General features: G+C 36.9%; 1 protein-coding gene across 2 annotated transcripts in view; it reads right to left on the bottom strand.

Moving 5' to 3' along the window:
• Positions 1–20,125, bottom strand: part of A1CF (APOBEC1 complementation factor) — a 74,014-nt gene that overhangs the window by 3,828 nt on the left and 50,061 nt on the right. The window contains exons 6-11 of one of the 2 annotated variants that reach the window (XM_069460712.1): positions 15,265–15,429; positions 9,481–9,578; positions 6,231–6,504; positions 4,056–4,261; positions 1,191–1,327; positions 299–456 (exon numbers count right to left, since the gene is read on the bottom strand). In XM_069460712.1, coding sequence (XP_069316813.1) covers positions 299–456; positions 1,191–1,327; positions 4,056–4,261; positions 6,231–6,504; positions 9,481–9,578; positions 15,265–15,429 — 1,038 coding nt within the window. The remainder of the gene's footprint in view (positions 1–298; positions 457–1,190; positions 1,328–4,055; positions 4,262–6,230; positions 6,505–9,480; positions 9,579–15,264; positions 15,430–20,125) is intronic. The other variant, XM_069460713.1, reaches the window with a different exon arrangement.

Raw genomic sequence — 20,125 nt, 5'->3', positions numbered from 1 at the left:
CTTACTAAAAGTAAAAACCAAACCAAACCCAAGCAAATCAGACTCAAGTGACACATTCAAGATCATGCAGTGGCTTAAAGGTGAGCTGAGACCTGAACCCACTCTGCTGCCCAGCTCGATTTTCTTGCCTTATGCTTTCATGGGTCACTCATCTGGCAAACTCTTTTTGGTCCCCAGATGGTGGAAGTCTGATTTATCATAGGTAAGCATTGCAAACATTTCCATGAGTCCACGGTACCAAGAAGGGTTTCCCAAACACTCTCTGGAGGGTGCCATTTCTGGCACAATTTCTCCATACCTGGGAAAGCCGTAGCCGTAGCAGCAGCAGCAGCAGCAGCTGCAGTGCCAGCATCCCCTCCATCTGTGGGGATGCCCAGCGTCTGCAGGGTGTATTCGGCTGCGTATGTCTTTGCTTCATCCACGTAGGCACTTAGCTTCGGAGGCGTGAAAGGGTGGCTGGAAAGCACAGTCAGTCAGGCTAGGCATTTCCAAACTTGCCCTATTCAGTCAGGTGAAAACCTAAGGCACTGTCAGCTTTGTGAGATGACTGGATGATGGGATTTTGTGTGGGTATTTTTCATTCCCTTTGCCATTAAAGCTTCTCAACTTAGGCTGCATGTAGGAATATTTGGGAATTGATCTAGAACTTCTATGGCTGATGACATTCTTGGGGCAAATGTGTAACTCACTCCATGGCTTTTCTAAGGTACACGTGAAACACAATGGTTTCTAAAATATATAGAAATGCAGGCTTGGGGGAAAATTCAGAAGGTGATATTTCCTAACAGAGTGGTCATATCTTTGGTCCAAAATGTAAATGTAAATGATAGGGCATGGTGTGGTGATGTATAGAAATGGCAATTTCATACAGTTCAAACTAAATCAGTAACACAGATAAAAGTATGGCCTATAATTTTCATTTCTATTACATTTTCCATTACCAACTATTTTCCATTGGTTGATGATACTACACAGTTGTCATTGTCCACATGTCTATATTGGGGCTTTTAGATGCCAGTCTCATAGCTGGCACATCCCAGCTGTACATCTCAGTGTTTGCATTTAATGACAAATGAGTAGGTAGTAGACTTGAGTATTTACATTGTTTAGATAGTGACTATGTGGACTTAATGGATAAGCATATCTTATTCTAAAATCACAATTATTGGGAATTTGGAGAAGTTACGCACATAGCAGGATTCTGGCTGGCCAGAGCAGGAATGGTTATTTTGTATAAGAATAGTTGTCTTTGGTCTTGTCCAATGGCAGAATGCAGCTGGTACACTGGCTGTCCCCAGTTATTTTTCTGACAAATTTCTTCTAATATCTACAAGAGTAAAAAAAAAAAAAAGCGATTTCCCCCTTAAATGTCACGTTTACATTATTTTTCCAGTTTTCAGGTTTTTAAACTCTGATCTTCAGAGTTTACACTAATATGAGAAGAAATAAAATGCCACATGGTTTAATGACTCATGAAATTTAAGATGAACTCAATTTGAACTCCATTTAAAATATTACATTGAATACTTCATAAAAATCATTTTCACACCATTTACTCTAATATGTTTTCAGTTTAATCCATTAGCTGTAACTTTTTACCAGGAGCTTAATTTTGTGATTTGGTTGGTATATTTATTCTATTTTTTAAAAGTTGATGCTAATGCTACAGCACTGTTTGTTTGGACAGATTTACTCATTATTACTCCCAATATCACTGTTTATAATGGTTGAGAGGATAATCTAAGAATATATTCTTATTTCATGTCATTTGTTTTAGAGTTGGAACCTCACATTTTCAGAATAACAGAATAAAAATGTTTAATGGGTTAGTATTTATTGATGAGTGTTCATAGATGGGTGTTGACAGTTGCAACTTTTTAAAAGATTTGTTTGGTAAGACACCACTTTGGGCTATTTTTATGACAATCTGTTTTGTAGCATTCTCCTACATGGTTTTTTTTTTCTCCTTCTGTAATTACTACAAACTAAATCTTTTCTAAAGACTCATATTTTCTTCATCCCACAGCCATTTTTGATGGCCCAGAAGTCCCGGTGCTTCCTTTAGTCAGCAGATTGAGTATCCTGTGCAAAACAGGACATAAGGCTGAGAAAATAACTGTGAGACTGAACAATGCCCCAAGATGTATCCCTGGAGTTTCTTATCTCATTTGTTCTAACATTAATCTAACTGCAACACCATGACATTTTCCAGTTTATTAATTTGTAGATTGCTCCTATTTTGTCTATTAACTTTCTCTTTTTAATACTCTTTTAGCATCTCTTAGCATCTACAAAGCTTTCTCTAGCGTTCCTGGGCAATAATAAAGAAGCTTTTGCTGACAGATACTGTGCCTGCCTGTCTATGCCAGGTGAGCAAACACGTGCTAAAGGAGCAGCCGCTCTAGCTGCTGACTTCGTGGGCAGCACCTTTGCCTCTGCCATTCTGGTTGGAAGTTCACAACTCCACTATGGGGTTGTTTAGGCTCCATCTACATTGGCTGGGGGTGGCATGGTTTTCAATTTCTAGGCCATAGTTGAAAAATTCACAACTAATTCACAAACGAAAGAGCTTTCATTGATAGAGATCATGACTCACATATTAATAGAAAGAATGACCAGTTAACTCCTAACCTGAGTTCAATGTAAAAAGAAGAGACCTCTTCTTATGCTATAGCAGCTTTCAGAACTATTATACAGAATTTGTGATTATTATATTTTTTATTTTCTTAAAAATTTCTAGGTATTCTAGTACTTTAATTAGGTTCTTTATTTTGGGTTTTAACCCAAGAGAGATTGAATGACTAGCTTTTGTATTTTCTGAGCAAGCTCCATCACATCCCTTATCAGATCTCATTATAATGATCTATTTATATGTCAGATCCCCCCCCCCGAATTGCCATGTAATGTTTGATGGTAAGGATTTTGTTACATTTACTTTTACATGTCTAGCATCTAGCACAATACATGGTCCATAAGAGAAGCCCAATAAATGCTTTTTGAACAAACAAGTGATTGTTGTTTAGCACTCTGGTAGGCATTCTCTCTTTTTTAATTGCCTGGGGAGGGTGAGCAAAAACCTTAGATGAATGAATTTGTGTGTAAGAGAAAACCATTAATCCCCAAAACAATAACAACAGCAACAACAAAATACCCAAGATGAGCTTTTAAAAAACCATGTGTTTTTCTTGATTGCAATCATAAGGGCTACTTCCAAAAATGTGAGGCTTATACATTTGTCATGGGAGTAGGGAAGTTTCCTTCACGACACTATAACTCTGGTTATTCAGCCAAATTATATTTCGGAGAGATCAGCATATACTGCATACCCACAGGGAAAAAGTCTAAGGCTTAACACAGATCCTGTTTTGTTTTATTTTTAACCCTGGTATTCAGTTTCCATATTGGCACAAGTTTTAATTTCCCAATAATAAAAACTACAGCCTCATGCAGAAACATGGAAATTTAGAACTGTTAAATGAAACCAATAAAATTCACTATAATGCCACTTCCCAAATATAACTATTGTAGAAGACAATTTGATAATGACTGATGACACTTCATGGTTAAAAATTCACCTAGATATCATGGTGGGGCTTTCTCTTAGATACAGCATTTCCAAGAAAAGATGTCCTAAATAGATTACTCAGGGTTTCCTGTCATGAATATTCTTCCTTTGGGAATCAACCTGGCTCAAACATGATAGGCTCACACACATCTTATACTGAGATGGGGTCTTTGCCTCATTTGATTTCCATTTAAAGTATTGGTTGATAATTTTTAACAGCTCTCAGGTTATTTGCATTTCAGTGGAAGATTATTTAAGGTTTTAAACTTTATGATTAAAAAAATGGAAGGGCCTACAATGGAATTATGGCACCGAATGGCCTCAAAGTACATCATGTTGATTGGCTACTTTATTTATTAACACACACACACACACACACACACACACACACATTAGCTCAAGTTAGGGATCAAATCAAATCATTTGCTGAAAGGTGAGTGATAGTCATTGGCTCAACTTAGAAAACTACCTCTAGAATAATGTTACCTACCTGGGGCGCAAGTTTAATTCCTTGGGGTTTTAGAGTGACAGGATTCATTGGGGTGAGCTCCATCCCAGGTAAGATGTCATAGAGCTTGTCTTCTCTCTTCTCTCCTTTGACCGAGTATCCACGACCCAGGCCTGTGTATGCCAAATAGCCACGGCCGCCCAGTCCTCTCACTCCCGCAGCCCCTACAGGTACATTCATGTAAATTTCTAGGGATGTAAGAAGGCATTAAGCTGAATCAAACCACCAGAAAATCACCCTGAATCTTACTGTAATCGAAAAGTTCGCCCATGTCACACTGATTACTGCCCTGAAGATGGGTCGGAAACTCTATGATTCTAATGTAATGAAGCTCAGCATAAGATTAGATTCAACATCTCTCTCTCTCTCTTTTTTAAACTACCTGTGGGAGAAAACAATACCATCAAAGCTATGGATAAGTACATAAGCAATTTAAAAATTTTGATACAGAGAGAAGTTTTGCGATTTCTGTCTTCAGTTAACCTTTCGTTGACATTTTCTGTAGACTAAGAGAGGCTGGGAATGTGTTTATTAAAACATTCCAACATAACATGACTCCTTGTATTAAAATCAGTCTTGCATAGGACTGTCACTGATCAGTAAGTGAGAAATGAATCCTAGCTTCCCGAGTGATCCCACCTCCAATGATTTATTGGAAAACCAACATTTAGAAAAGCATATTTTCAAGTTCACCATCCTCTCTCATATGTTCTGTCAATGTGAGGCTTAAATTTCCATTGAGTTTCATGCATAGATTCCTTTTGATTTTTGTTGTGCCATGTTGCTACTTTGATTTCCTATTGGTGGCATAAAGAGATAAAAAATTAAGTTGATTACCCTTCATCCATGAATATTATTCATTGATTCCTTTCTTGTTATAAGATAGGCATTTTTTTCCATTAGAGTGGCGTTTTTTTTTTTTCCCACATCACAACTGGTTGACAACTTATATTTAATGTATGGGTCGATTAATAATATGATTTTACATTATAAATGCATAATGTTTCAAAGACATAATTTGTCATCATATAGACAGATTATCCTAAAGAAAATCCTGATGACTTCTATTGCATTATGATTTCTGGGAGAGTGATTGTATTATGAGTATGGAACTTTTAAGGCTGTTGAAGACTAGAGCTCCTAGGATGGTCAATTCTGTTCTCCTGAAAAATAGCAAAACACAGTTAAGATAATTGTTTCCACATTAATCTGGATTTGCCCTTTGCTTCTAAGTCAAACACAAGAATAAATTTAAATACACTGTTTGTTTGTTGAATTGCCCAGATTGGTGTCAGATTTGGAACATAGAACTATAGTTCTGCAGGCATTAGCCACATCCTAGAACAATCAATCTGAAGGAGCCCAAAAGGCAGAGACAAACTATTAATAGTTTCTTGGAAATAAAAAATGCTTTCCTTACCTTCTAGATTGCTTGAGTTAACTGAGACTGGAAAACTGCTTAACGTTTAAAATTCTTACAGGATTCAAATGTGAAATATTTACTGTCTGGCAGTCAGATTGAATTTTTTTTTTCTGTTTGGAGTTTATTTAGTTCTCCATATACTGAAGAAAAAAGTTGATTTCCTTAATAGTTTGACTTTTCCAAAGGTCTAACACATCAGATAAGAGCATTTAATATATCTGGGCAGGTCAGATGAGAACGTTACACTATATTTATGATAATTTGTGATTTATATATAATGGTGATACCACTGAATCACCATCATGTACACAAGCACCTTGAAATGTTTTTGCTATTTGAGGTAATTGATTTCCACTGGACTATACTACTTTCCCCTTAAAGTGTTGTAATGAGTCAACAGAGGATTGCAAGCTGGTTGCTTAATGATACAGAAGAAGCTAACAATTACGGAACTAGGTTTTAGTTTGTGCAAATTTTGTGGGCCCATGCAAAGATCAGATTTGTATACTAGGCTCATTTGCACTATGAAAAAACCAAGTTTTTTCAATAACCAGTTGTAATGTGAAAAAAATATTCCTATGAAAGGAAAAATATTGATATAATATTTGATTTTTAACAAACAAATTTCCAGTCCTTTTTCTCCCAGTGGACTCATCCAATTTGTCTAAGGCTATTGTACTACAAATCATTTGAAATCTTGGGGTTACTCTAAGGCAAGAGCTGACTGATGTTACCTCTAACAGAAGGGGCTCGGATAATGGCCCTGTTGCTGAGGTGTCCTTTGGTGGCTGGAAAATGAAGACTGGGAATTGCTGTGTAGGCCTGGGGGGCATAGAAGACAGGAGCTCCAAGGTAGGTTGTGGTGGGATCATAAACATGGCCCAAAGAGTAGGTGTACTCTCCTTGCAGTGTGGTGCCCCTTCCACCTGTGCCTCGGGTGTACCTAACATAACTGTCCTTGTCCACTGGTTTGGCTAGAGTCACTTCAATGGGAGACCCATCCAGCACCTGTCATAAAGAACAAGGAAGAAGCAACATGAGACAATACGAAGACAACGAAGTACGACTGAGACCTAATAACATGTCTTCTTCTAAGTGTTACCCTGTTTGCTATATTATTTTCTGACTGTTTCAATTATTTGTATCTTGTCTCTTTGTAGGTTTGTGTTTGTATGCCAGTTGAACTTTCTCTGAGTGGTTTTGTTGGTAAGTTGCATAAGATGCCAACAGGTTTGACAGTGACATATTGGCCACTGTCCATTGACATATTGGTTATAAATTTATAATCTGCATATAGTCACTGAGAAAGAAAGTTATGTAATATTTTTATGATGTATATGTTTTAAATTACATGTTTATATTATCTTCAGTCCTGACTTGAGGAAGTTGAGACACCCAAATAGGTCTGTGCTTATACGTACTTCCATATCAAGAGATGTTTTGAATGGAATTATTCTTTACTACAACATCAGATTTCTTATTGTAATAGATTTTGTTCTGCATTTCTCTGCCCCATCTGACAACATTTTAAACTCAGTATTGTATTTTAGTTATTTGGTTTAGATATTTCAAGAGCTAGGACAATATCTTATTAATCTGAATAGCCCAAGACCAGCAACATTTCTTTCATTTCATAGACTTCCGAAAATATTTATAGAATAAATTAATAGTCCCATCCAAAACTCAGTTCATCACAATTCTCTCCAAATAGGCTTCCCTTGCTGACTTTCCTAACAGTCTCTCATGTTGTAAACTTATAAGGACTTGTCCTTCTTTGCACCTCAATCACCAATCAATTTCTGGGCCCTATGAATTCATCCCCCATAGTTCTGTAAGAGCGCTCTCTTACATTTCATTCCCACCTTAGTTCAAGACCTTATTTTGTTCCATTTGGCTGACTGCAATAGCTTTATAACTATTTTCCATTACATCTTTCTCTCAGCTCTATAAAAAGTCAATTCTTATTAGGTTAATTTCCCTAAATTGTAACTGTGATCATTATTCTCCTACACAAAAAAACTTTACAGTCTCCCTTTGTCTAATAAATTAAATATAAATATCCATATGTATACTGAAACACTTTCATAGGTTCTAGGAAAATGTACTTTTGATTTGATTTTTCCATACCACATTATAGTTAAATATAATATTTAGTATATATTTAATAATATTAAATATACATTTAACTACATAGTAAATGTAAACATTGCTATAAAATATCTAGCTGTAAAAATTGGGGACAATTTGAATACTTTTCCATTGTAATTATTCCAATGTAATTATTCAGCATTTAATTTATGATTGGCAGCCATCATGTATACTCAGGAATGTTTCCAAATAGAGCAAATCTAACCTAAAAATTGTTTTCAAAGTAGTAATATTTTTAAGATACTAAATGTAATGATCAATGAAGATGAAATAATGTTTCATAGACATGTATTTAAATATGCATTAGTTTTTGCTTTGCAGTCTTCTTTTGGTATTTCAGAGTCAGTATTTTTTTTTCCCCTGATATTCAAACATTTTTGAGTTTGAGTGGGCCCCTGAGGAGCTCATGTGCTGGAGGCCCCACTGTGTCTGATGGACCTGGGTTGAGAGATCCTCCCTTTTCCTCCCAGTGGTTCCAGCCTGCTCTCTGCTCTGGGAGGCTACTCTACATGGGGTCCTCTTTAGGGTTCTTGGGTCTTCTGGATTATGCTGGATTTGGCCTAGGGGGAACACTGGTAAGGAGGTTGGAGAAAAAGATAACAGTGAGTTTGGGACATTTATTCTCCTGGCTCCCTCTTTGAGAGGTCACCTTGGGCTGGCTGTGTCCCTTGATCAAAGATCACTACTTCTCTCAAACAGACCTGCTCTGCACAATTCTCCGCCCTTTCAGGATTCATGTTAATTCTCCAATCCCCTGTGCCTTTGAATCCAGAAATGCTGTAAACTCCAGGTTCCTGCGTTCTCTTTTGATTCCCCTACTCCCCGCTCATACTTCTGTAATTGGTTCCTTTGCCGTGTGTTTTCTGTTGGGGCCCTGACGGATGCAAGATCCAATGTACATGCACGAAACACCATCCAAATTGCTCTGCATTTTACTGTTCTCCAATCTTTTCTTGCTCCTCTCAGATTTTGTGCCTCTAAGACTGCCTATCCTTGCCATATTTTATCTTTTGAAATTATGCCCAATGTTCATAGCTTCTTATGTATTATCTTTTCATATCCATGAAGATTTTTTGATTCTTTATGACCCACTTCTTGTGACCTTTCTCACCATTTTTCTCTCTTTTTAGGACACTTTCCTGTCCACACTTTGCACATGTGTTTGTGTACTTGTCTTATTCCTCCAATAGACTTTTAGCTCATTGATCAGTCATCTTTGGTTTATTTTTATTATAATTATTTTTTTTGTATCTCAGACATTATTACCATGATAAGTGGCCTACGGAAGGTTTTTAATGTTGATTGAATTGATATGTAAATATTATATTGGTTTCTATACACAAATTTGTAGTAAGGATATAGAAGCTAGTTTTTCCCCAGACCTTACTCTGGGTAAGGTGAGAGATTCTAAGCCTTCCAGAGTTGATAGGTCAAACTCTGAGGACAGTACAACAGCTATTTTGACATGTTTTCTGATCATCAGCCTCTAAAATACTATACTATGAAGGTGTTAGTCTCTTTAAAGTAATAAGAAAAAATTGGAATTGGGAAAAACACCTTGAAATAGTCTACTCCAAATCTCTCTTTCTAAGGAAATTGAAGGCCAGTGACTTGTCCAAATTAGAAAAAATTAGAGGTAGAGTTGGACATATTAGGGACATCTCCATTCTCCACTGTGTTTTCCATCACTTTTGTGCATTTTAAATGACTGAGGCGGCCACATCAGAGACGTAGAAAGCTGGAGTGAGATAGGCTTGCAGAAATGCTCTTTTGATTACAGTGTCCACACCAAACATTGATGGAACCTGTACGTATTTTTCCTTTGTCCTACATTACCTTCCCATTTAAAGCTTTCATAGCCTCAACTGCATCTTCTCGGTTACTGAAGTGCACAAAAGCATAGTCTCGAATTTTTTTCACTCTCTCCACAGCACCTGTAAATGGAGTGAAAGTAGCCCCATTAGCAAACTTGAGATGGCACTGGAAATGATATCTTTTAGCACCTAGCTTCCAAGAGTTTTGATTTTTTTTGAGACCCAATATTTAAGTAAGGATTTCATCAAGAATATTTCATATGTCCAGGTTTAAAATTCTATACATTCACATATAGCAGTAACATTCATCAGGTGTTGGGTAGGTGGGAGGGGGGAGGACGGGTTGAGTATATTCACACCTAATGGGTGCAGTGCATGCTGGCTGGGGGATGGACACGCTTGAAGCTCTGACTCCAGTGGGGCAAAGGCAATGTATGTAACCTAAGCATTTGTACCCCTGTAATATGCTGAAATAAAATAATAAAATATTAAACATAAATTAAAAACAAATAAAAAAATAAAATTCTACACATTCAACAATAGATTTTGTTTGTAATTTTTAAATAACATTTATATTCTGATTTATTATAATTAGTAATGGATTTATGTTTTCTGCTTCCTAGATTATGAGATCTTCAAGAGTAGGTATGGCACCTTACTTTGCATCTTATGTAATGTAAAGGATAGTACCTTATGCATAGAAAAATATTTGCTGAATTGAGTTGAACTCAATTATTGGTCATCTTATAAACAGATATTTTGGTGATTACCTTTTTAAGTTTTGTGGGTTTTTTCCCCCAGAAAAATACTTTATCTCTTTTGTCTTATATAATAGAATTTAGAGTTTTTAGAAGGGACTTTAGCAATGATTTACTTTAAATTTTCTTTAATTTTAATTTACTTATTTTTAACTCAAATGTTAGGAAACTATGATTCTGACAAGGTAGATGAGATTTATAAGTCTACACATCTAAGAACTAGAACCAGATCTCCTATATCCTTATGTAATACTCTTTTGATAAAAAAAAAAGAAAGAAAGTTGTTTCTGAAAGAACGTGTGAGAACCAAGATAGTTCCCTACCATACTGTCATGATCTAAAGATTGGAAACAATGTAGATATCTACAAATTATACTTTGAGGAATGTCTTATACAGAAACACATATGCACATGTATGTTGGTTATATCAGTTATACCACGTTGAAATCGCAAAACCAAAGCAACTTAATGTCCATTTTCATGGGAGTGACTAAATCTGGTACATTTGTATCAACACCAAGGAGTCTTTAAAGACAACAAAATAGATCTATATGTACTTACATGGAAAGATTCAAGTCCTATTTTTAATTTTAAAAACTTATAAAATAATAAGTTTAATACTACATCATTTATTTTTTTAAAATCCCAACCTATACATATGTGCACACAACTATAAATATACTCATACAGAAAGCAAACTGGAAAGACAGAGACTACACTGTTAATAGGGGTAACTTCAGAAATGAGGAGAAAAGTTGGGGAGGAAGAGGGGGCCATTCATATTTTAGCTGATAGACTTTGGTATTTGATAAATATTTACGAAGTTTATATTTGTGTAACAAAACCAAACAAACCCACCTAACTTATTTTTATGTGGAGGAACTGCTGAACGGTTGATCGCAACATGTAAACATTTTTTAAAAAGTTGTACCAAGATAGTTGAATGTTATATTTTTAACTGTTGTTGTTTACTCAATTTTAAAAATAGATCTTTTGTTTAGAGGGAAGGTAAAGTGGAAACCTGTTTAACCACTATCAGTTTAGCATGCCAATTATTCTCTTTTAGTTTACACTCATTTGGGTATATTTTAAGAGACCAGGGAGGCAACATAGGATGAGACAGTGTGCCAGGGAGGAAAACAAAGAGAAAGTCCTCTCCTTTCTTTTCCTACCAAAAAGTCTGGTTATCTTCTTAGATTCAAGGTCACAAAGCAATTAGAGTTTCTACTTTATCACACGGTTCAATGACGATGAATATCTTTTTTGGGGAATAATAGTTGGCTCTTAGTGTTAGGATAATTTAAAAACATTGTGATACTTCTCTTTTTACTCCCCTCAGCATTCAACCCTTGACTTCTTATGACAATGGTTATACAGAGCAAAATTGTCTGGCCAGACTGAGAAAATAAATGAAGGTATCTGAGACCATGAAGCATGAGACATGTAATTAACTGAACATCCAATATGGTCTCTATTCCTTTCAGTGTCAGGTGGAGTGGTTAGCATGACTCAGTCCCACGAGGTGTCTTGGTAATTGATAAGGAAGCGATCAGCCAATGATGACCTCCACCTTTCCAGTCTTTGTTCTGTTCATACTTCATTGTCACTCTCCACCTAGGCTCCCCTAGTCTGTTAGCTCCCTGAGAACAGGATCTGCTTCAGAGGCATCTTGGTACTAATATCAGCTTCACCCAGTTCCTGCCTCCTGCCCTGGACACAGGGGCTACTCAATAAACACATGGAATGAGGGAATATTGTTTAGTCAGTTCACATTCCAACTTCTATCATTCACACTAGCTATGTGGCATTTCTGATGATAATGAATTTTGGTGTTCTGAAATTCAGGTATTTGAAATCATCTTGCATTTTTGAATAATAATGCTCAAACATACCTGCTTTTGGAAAACTTAATATATGAAAATTGAGCCTCAGAGAACAGAAAATTTAAAAAGTTAGAGTTAGTGTCATAAACGCTGGTTTTCTCTACAACAGTATTCACCACGTGGTAAAGGAGAAAAAGATCCTCTGAAATCATAATACAGGAAATTAGAAAAATACCACTGTGTTTATTATCAGCTTGTCAGCAACACATCAGCTTCCTGAAGAGAAACACATCTGACTGGCAAAGGAAAGTTTACCAAAGGGTCATGGTTCTCTGATCAGCAGAATCAGTTCACCTGGGAGCTTAATAGAAATGCAAATACTGGAGCCCATCCTAGATGGGGCAAGTGGTCCTTATTTTAGCCAGATGATTCTGATACTGCCAAATTGTTGTAGGAAAATCAGATTTTGTAGAATGGCTGTAACTGGAACTTCAGCAGATATCCCTTTGGCTACGTTGGGGAAGAACAAACATTTTCAGGTCCCAGTTTTTGTTTTGATTTTCACTTGTTTCTCTGAGTGGCAATATACTGTTTTTCAGGTTAATCATGGTTAAAATGATATATGGTCAAATGTTTGCAGGGAATATTCAGGATCCTCTGAGGGATCTAAACTTTAAATAGAATTTTTAAAGAGTCATTTTCCTATTTCTCTCCACAATTTTTTTTTAGATAATTACAGCCTTGAAATAATACACCCTTTCTGCTGGAAAAGAAACTAGTTAGCTCTGCTTTTACCCCTCAAAGTGGCAGATGTATCTGCTAGTTGTTCACACTCTGCAATTCATAGTCTTTTGCAGAGTGCCGAAAAGAACAAGCCACACGTCATCATAGAGCCCTGAGAGCTGTTCCAGCAGCCCCCGGATGATCCCTGGAATTGCTGGACACATTTTAGGCCCAATAGAAAGAGAGAGGGAGAGAGAGAACGAGGGAGAGAAACAGATTTGGTGTTTATTATTTTCATTGTAATTAATAGGTCCAGGCATATGTCTCTCTTCAATATGCCAATATGCAGACTGGGAAAGTTGATGACCAATGACTACAAAAGGAAGCAGCCTTTGAGTAGTTTCTCATTCTAGCCCTTTCCAAGAAAGTCTACTGTTTTAGTTGTATAGATAGGAAGTATTATACAATGTGGGAAAGTAAAAAGTCAACACAGAATGGGGGCAGGACGGTGAGCAATATTTATACACACACATACCAGATCCTATGCCTGCAACTGCATCAACATTCACATATCAGCTTTCATGTCGCTGAGAGACATGAGTCTTCTCTGCACTTCAGGAGTAAGCCTCGCTGTTATTTTTCTGGAACATCTTAAACTCTTTCCATGCATACATCATACTTAGTTCCTTCTACAGTGCCTGGCACAGAGGAACTACTAAAGTAACAATAGTGGGATGAATGAGTGAATGAATGGAACAAGGATGGCATGGAGGCCATAAGTTGTTAAGAACATGCCCTTAACCAAACCTAGAGTCAAATCTTGGATCTGCCACCTGCTGGCTGTGTGACCCTCGGCAAGATACTTAACTACTCTGGGTCCCAGATTTTTTTTTAAATCAAGAAAATAATGGAACTAATAAAGTAACCTGTATTATAGGGCTGTTATGATGAATAAACAGCACATGCTGTGAAAATATCTACTGCACTGCCTGGCACATAGTGAGGCAGCCAATCATTTGCAGTTTCTATATTGGACATGGATTCACAGCTATTGGCATGAAGCCACATTATCCTAAAATGTCAAGGAAGGAAGAGTACCTGAGGCTGGAGCAAGACAGATTTTTGGTGAATCTTTAAAAAGGGAGAAATACCATCTTTACTAATTACCTTCACGGAGAATCATCAGCTTATCATTCTGTTATACCTGAAATAGCACCCAGAGTTGGAAACAGGCAACAGGAGTATGTGAAATGAATATTCTCAGGTGGGTTTAACATGATAGCACCATGGCCCATGCTTATCAACAACTTACAGAATTTGCCTGGAGATTGAGAAATTCTCAGTTATGAAAGGAGGATGCTACTGAGATAAATCTAGGCCAGTATTGCCCAGAGTGTGTTCCAAGGCACAATAATCCCACAGATGGTCTGCCAAAAAAGGAGATCCATGCTCCAAAAGTGGGAATTTGGGCATCCTATATCTTTTCTTAGAGACTTTCAAAGCATGTTAGAAGGTTAAGGACTCTGATAAGTCCCATAATAAAGAAATCTGTTTACTTTGCAGAATCTGGTGTTTACGAACTTATTTTATCATAGAGCCATTTCATCAGTGACATCTACTAGAAGTTTGTAGAGTTAATGTTCTGAATTGGTTTGGGGAAACACTCGTTTGGACATTGTTCTCAAAATGCTCTCCTTCTCTCAGTGGTGTGGCTCCTATATGGAGAAGAAAGAGGTGGGGAGTCAATGTTATGGCCTAGAACTGATACTGAAAAGTATTGACAAGATAAGTAGTAAATAATTATCTCTTCTTTCTTCCCTTTATTCCTTTCCCTTCCTTTTCACCCAAATAAATTTCTTAGGATTGTTACCTCCTTACTTATGTACCTAAAGTCACAAGCATATTCCATTGGTCCTCAACTGGAGGAATTTTTCCCATCCCCAGGGTACATCTGGCAATGTCTGGAGACATTTTTGGCTCTTATATCTTGGCAATAGGTCCTGGTAATGATGGGTAGTAGCCTGGGATGCTGCTAAGCATCCTACAGTCCACTGAACAGAACCTCCTCCAAACCAAACTTGTTCCAAAATGTCAATAGTAACTGAGGTTGAGAAACCCTGCATTAGACCTATAGCTATGGTCATGTATTCATTAATACAGTAAGTATTTATTCAGCAATTATTGTGCTCTAGGCCCAGAGACTGAATGTCTCAGGATGAAGGAGGAAAAAAGAACTCACGGAATTTACAGTTTAGTGAAGAAAATATGTATTCATTAAATAATCACACAGATAAGTATAAAATTATAATATTGGTAAATCTTGTAGGACCATATGTTCCTATTTTCTAATCCAAAGATAGGAATGTGGTTTGAGTAGTCTGCATGCAATTTGGAGAATGAGCTAAATAAAAGCTATCCTTATTTAAAGTTACGGGAAGTTATCTTAAGTGTAAGTGCTTTTAAAGTACATTCTGAAAAAGTGACCTTATATGTATGTCCCACCTGGTTTAATATTGTTGAATTCCTTTTCAATCATCTCTTCAGAGGTAGACAGCATAAGGTTTCTGATGTATAGGATTTTCACTGAGGACATTGTGTCTTCATCAACTTCTACTTCTGGCTCTGCCCAGTCCACTGCAATAGGATGTCCCCATAACTGAATTCTTCCTGTTGAAAATGATCATGGGTGTGTTTAATTATATAGAAATCAGGACAACATCATCTTAGTTTACACTGATGGCTTTTTAAATTGAACTGACCCTTGAGGTTGAATGAGCAAGAAGATTGGTAAAATGGGTGATTATTGCTTTTAAGAGACATTCCAAATAAATACAGGAGTTGGCTAAAAGAGAGTTTGTATGATTAGTGGCTTATAATGAGTGAGTATAAAGAGAACCAGGATGTGGTTTGAGATGGAACAGAAATGAGGCAGCAGTGGGCACGTTTGGCTCTTAGGACAGCTCTCACTGCGTGAAGGTAGTCGGTTAAGGTGAGATAGCAAAAGGGAGAAAGGAAAAGAATGGATTTAGGGCTCAGACATAGAGTCGGACTCCATAGAAGATTTAAAAAGTTACTAGGAAGTGTGTCTGCTGCTGTTGGAATCTGTGTTGTTACATTGGCCAAGTCCCACCACTGAGATGTCCAAAAATGGTGCTGGGACAGCGGGCTGGGTGGGGGATTAGGGGGTGAGGAGGGCTCAGGCATCTCCAGTTTGTTCTTTGTCCCTTGCATTTGGTCAGGGCTCAAACTGTGATTCCTCCTAACCTTCCATCACAACATGGGTAACTTGGTAATGCAGAGAAATTTTTTTTTATCCAAAGTAAGAAGACAGGTGAAGAGGAGAAGAGTCTGATTAGAAATTTAACTCTTAATAAAAGGGTAATTGTTATCCATGACTGCATATATTTTTGCATTCCTATAATTACTATTTGTTGAGTATCTTGTACATGTTCCCCATGTACTGTCTCAGTTCCTTCTCACAGTAACCCTGTGGGGAGGGAAATGGCTCCCAATTTTATAGAAGAGAAAATGGGCTTTAGAAAGGATAACTTGCCCAGGCCTGTTTCATTTTACCGCCTTCCCACTTTGGTTTTTGATACTCAGCTCCTATATCCATAAACATTGCAGATCCTGTTGAAGTGATGAGAGGAGGGTGAGAGTAATTCAAATTTTAAATTTCATTAGAAATCTAGCTTTTTTGTTAGTTGTTTGGGAACAAGCTACAAAGTTTGAAAGAACAAAATCAAGAATTCTTGGTGTTGGTAAGGGTTTAGTTTAATTATTACATATGGGAGGCAATTAATTTCAATCAAAATGCAACTTTTTATTCCTTGAAAAACAGCAAAAGCATCAGTGGTATTGACATGCTAAAACCCAGAGGAAGAATTGACACATCTTAATGGGTTAGCTGATCCCAGATAGGCTGGTTCCTCGTTGCATCCCAGGGGCTGGTTTTCTTCATTACTCTCTTTCCTTCACTCTTCTCTCTTCCCTTTCTTACCACTTGTCTTCCTTTTCTTTTTCTTCCCCTCCCCTCCCCTCCCCTCCCCTCCCCTTCCCTTCCCTTCCCTTCCTTTCCCTTCCCTTTCTATACTGTACATAGACTTTGCTGTTTTTTTATTATCCCACTATCCCCAAGTATCCCAGGTAACTGTTTTCTGTAGCCCATACTGGATGAGGTTTAAAAAATACCGAAACCTGGTTTCCATACAATGGTGTGCTCGAGCCAGTCCCTATCCATTTGCAAGAATAGATTGTTAAATTTATCTAAAAAATTTTTTCCTTATCGGATTTATTAAGATATAATTGACTAATAAAAAAGTATAAATTTATGGTGTATAATGTTTTGATGTTTTGATACATGTATACATTATAAAATGATTTAATGGAGCTAATTACCAAATCCATCAATTCCATACTTTTTGGTAGTGAGAAAATTTAAGATCTACTCTTAGCAATTTTCAAGTATATAGTGAATTGACTGTACCCACCATGTTGAACAATAGATTTCCATACCTTATTCATCCTAACTGACACTTTGTACCCTTTGACCAATATCTTTCCATATTGCCCCTGCCCGCACCCCAGGCCCTGGTGCCTACCATTCTATACTCTGCTTCTATGAATTCAACTTTTTTAGATTCCATGTATAAGTGAGATCACGCAGTATTTGTCTTTCTGTGCCTGGTTTATTTCACTTAACATAACGTCCTCCAAGCTCATCCACATTGTCATGGATGACAGAATTTTCTTCTTTTTAACGGCTGGATTATATTTCATTGTAACTAATAAACAAATTCAGTAAAGTTGCAAAACACAAAACCAACATATAGAAATCAGTAGTGTTTCTATACACTAACAACAAACTATTTGAAAAAAGAAATCAAGAAAACAATCTCATTTACAATAGCAGTCCCCAAAATAGGTAGAAATAAATTTAATGAAGAAGATGAAAGATTTGTACACTTAAAACTGTAAAACACTGGTGAAATAAATTGAAGAAACAACTAAATGGAAGGATATCTCATTGTCATGAATTGGAAGTATTATTATTGTTGAAAGGTTCACACTACCCAGAACAGAGCAATCTAGATTCAATGCAATCACTATCAAAATTCCAGTGACATTTTTCACAGACATAGAAAAAAAAAGAAAAGCTCTAAAATTTGTTTGGAACCAGGAAAGACCCTAACCAAAGCAATCTAAATACAAAGAACTAAGCTGGCGGCATCACACTACTTGATTTCAAAATATATCACAAAGCTGTAGTAATCAAAACAGTATAGTACTGGCAGAAAAATAGACATATCGACCAATGGAATGGAATAGGGTCCAGAAGTATATCCATGCATTTATTGTCAATTGACCTTTAACAAAGGTGCCAAGAACATCCAATGGGGAAAGGACAGTCTCTTCAATAAATGGTGTAGGGAAAACTGGATAAATATATGCAGAAGAATGAAATGGGACCTTTATCTTATACCACACACAAAAGTCAACTCAAAATGGATTAAAGACTTAAATGTAAGACCTGAAACTGTAAAATTACTAGAAGAAAACACAAGGGAAAAGTTTCTTCACATAGGTCTGGGCAAGAATTTTTGGATATGACCCCAAAAGCACAGGGAACAAAAGCAAAAATAAATAAATGGGATTGCATGAAACTAAAAAGTTTCTGCACAGCAAAGGAAACAATCAACAGTGAAGAGACAACCTAAGGAATGGGAGAAAATATTTGTAAACCATACATCTGATAAGGAGTTAATATCCATACAAATGGCTGACAGGTATATAAAAAAATGCTCAGCATCACTAATCAGGGAAATACAAATATAAACTACAATGAGACACCACCTCACACTTGGTAGAATGGCTGTTATCAAAAAGATAAAAGATAACAAGGTTAGCAAAGATTTGGAGAAAAAGGAACCCTTGTACACTGTTGGTGGGGATGTAAATTGGTACAGCCATTGTGGAACACAATATGGAGGTTCCTCAAAAAATTAAAAATAGAATTACCATATGATCCAGCAATCACCCTACTGGGTATTAAAAAAAAAAAAAAAAGGTCAGTATGTCAAAGAGATATCTGCATTTCCATGTTCATTGCAGCTTTATTCACAATAGCCAAGATATGGAATCAACCTAAGTGTTCAACAGAAAATGGATAAAGAAATTACTAGAATTTTGTGAGCCAATTGAAGTCACATTGGTAGCTTGAAATCAGCTACAGTGGGAATGTTAGTACCATGGAAATCAGCAAATGCTACAAATCAGGGCTTCTGTTTTTCCCCTGGGAGCTGGCTGTGAAAGATTTACCAGCTTATTACTGACCTCTGGACTGTCCTTCCCAATTCCGATATAAGTAGCTCAGTTAATTGTAACATGCGGCCAAAGTGGAGTACCACTGCTCTAGCTTTTTCCTTCTCACCCTGGGACCGTCATAAACCACCCATGGGCCTGAATCGCTGTGTAAGGCTAGAGGGAACGGAAATGAGAGGAGGTATGAGAAGCAGTGATTTCCACAGTCACCTCTGTGAATGCTCTGGTGGAAGTCAGTGTTACAGAGTGATTTGAGAATATGGGCTTTGAAGTAAGACAAGTTCAAATATCAGAACAATGATTCTTGATAGAAACCATATCTTTTCTAAGCATCAATTTCCTTGTGAAAGCAGGATGATAAAAGTTACAAAGACAAAAAAGATGATGCAGATAAAAGATTTAGTTTATCACTTTTAAATGATGATTCAACAATACACTCTCAAAAAACAAAAAATAAAAAACAAAAAACTCCAATGTACTCTCCTTTTAACATTCTTTGTCTATTTTCTTGGACATGTAGTTTTTTTTAGAATATAAACACTTTGAGTACAGTGATTAGGTGCCATGTTTCTTAAGACTGTTCCATGTCATTTAGAAGGGAGCAGTATATGTTCTAGATGTTTAATAGGTGTTTACCAAGTGGGTCCCCAGGTGTTGCTATTTACATGCAGCGCAGATGAATATCCAGGATCATCAGCTGATAGACTTAGCAGTGAATCACAGAATTTGGCTGAGCAATGGAATCATCTGGCAAACTTAAAACACCTGTGCCCTGACTCTATATCCCAGTGAAGCAGAATCAATTGATTAGAAGTTGGTATGTACCAGTATTATTTGAAAACATCTCCAGGTGATTCTAATATGCAGCCCAGGATGGACAACCATTGATTTAGATCACGGGTTCTCAAATGTGTGGTCCGGGGAGCAGCTGCATCCTAGGAACTTGTTGTAAATGCAAATGTTCTGGCTCCATGCTGAACCTACTGACTCAGGTGCTGGGGTTTAGTAGTTTGTATTTTAACAAGCTCTCCAAGTGATTCTG

This window comes from Eulemur rufifrons, chromosome 28, assembly GCF_041146395.1.
Source record: "Eulemur rufifrons isolate Redbay chromosome 28, OSU_ERuf_1, whole genome shotgun sequence".
Lineage (NCBI taxonomy): Eukaryota > Metazoa > Chordata > Mammalia > Primates > Lemuridae > Eulemur > Eulemur rufifrons.
This window is presented reverse-complemented; position numbering and strand designations above follow the sequence as displayed.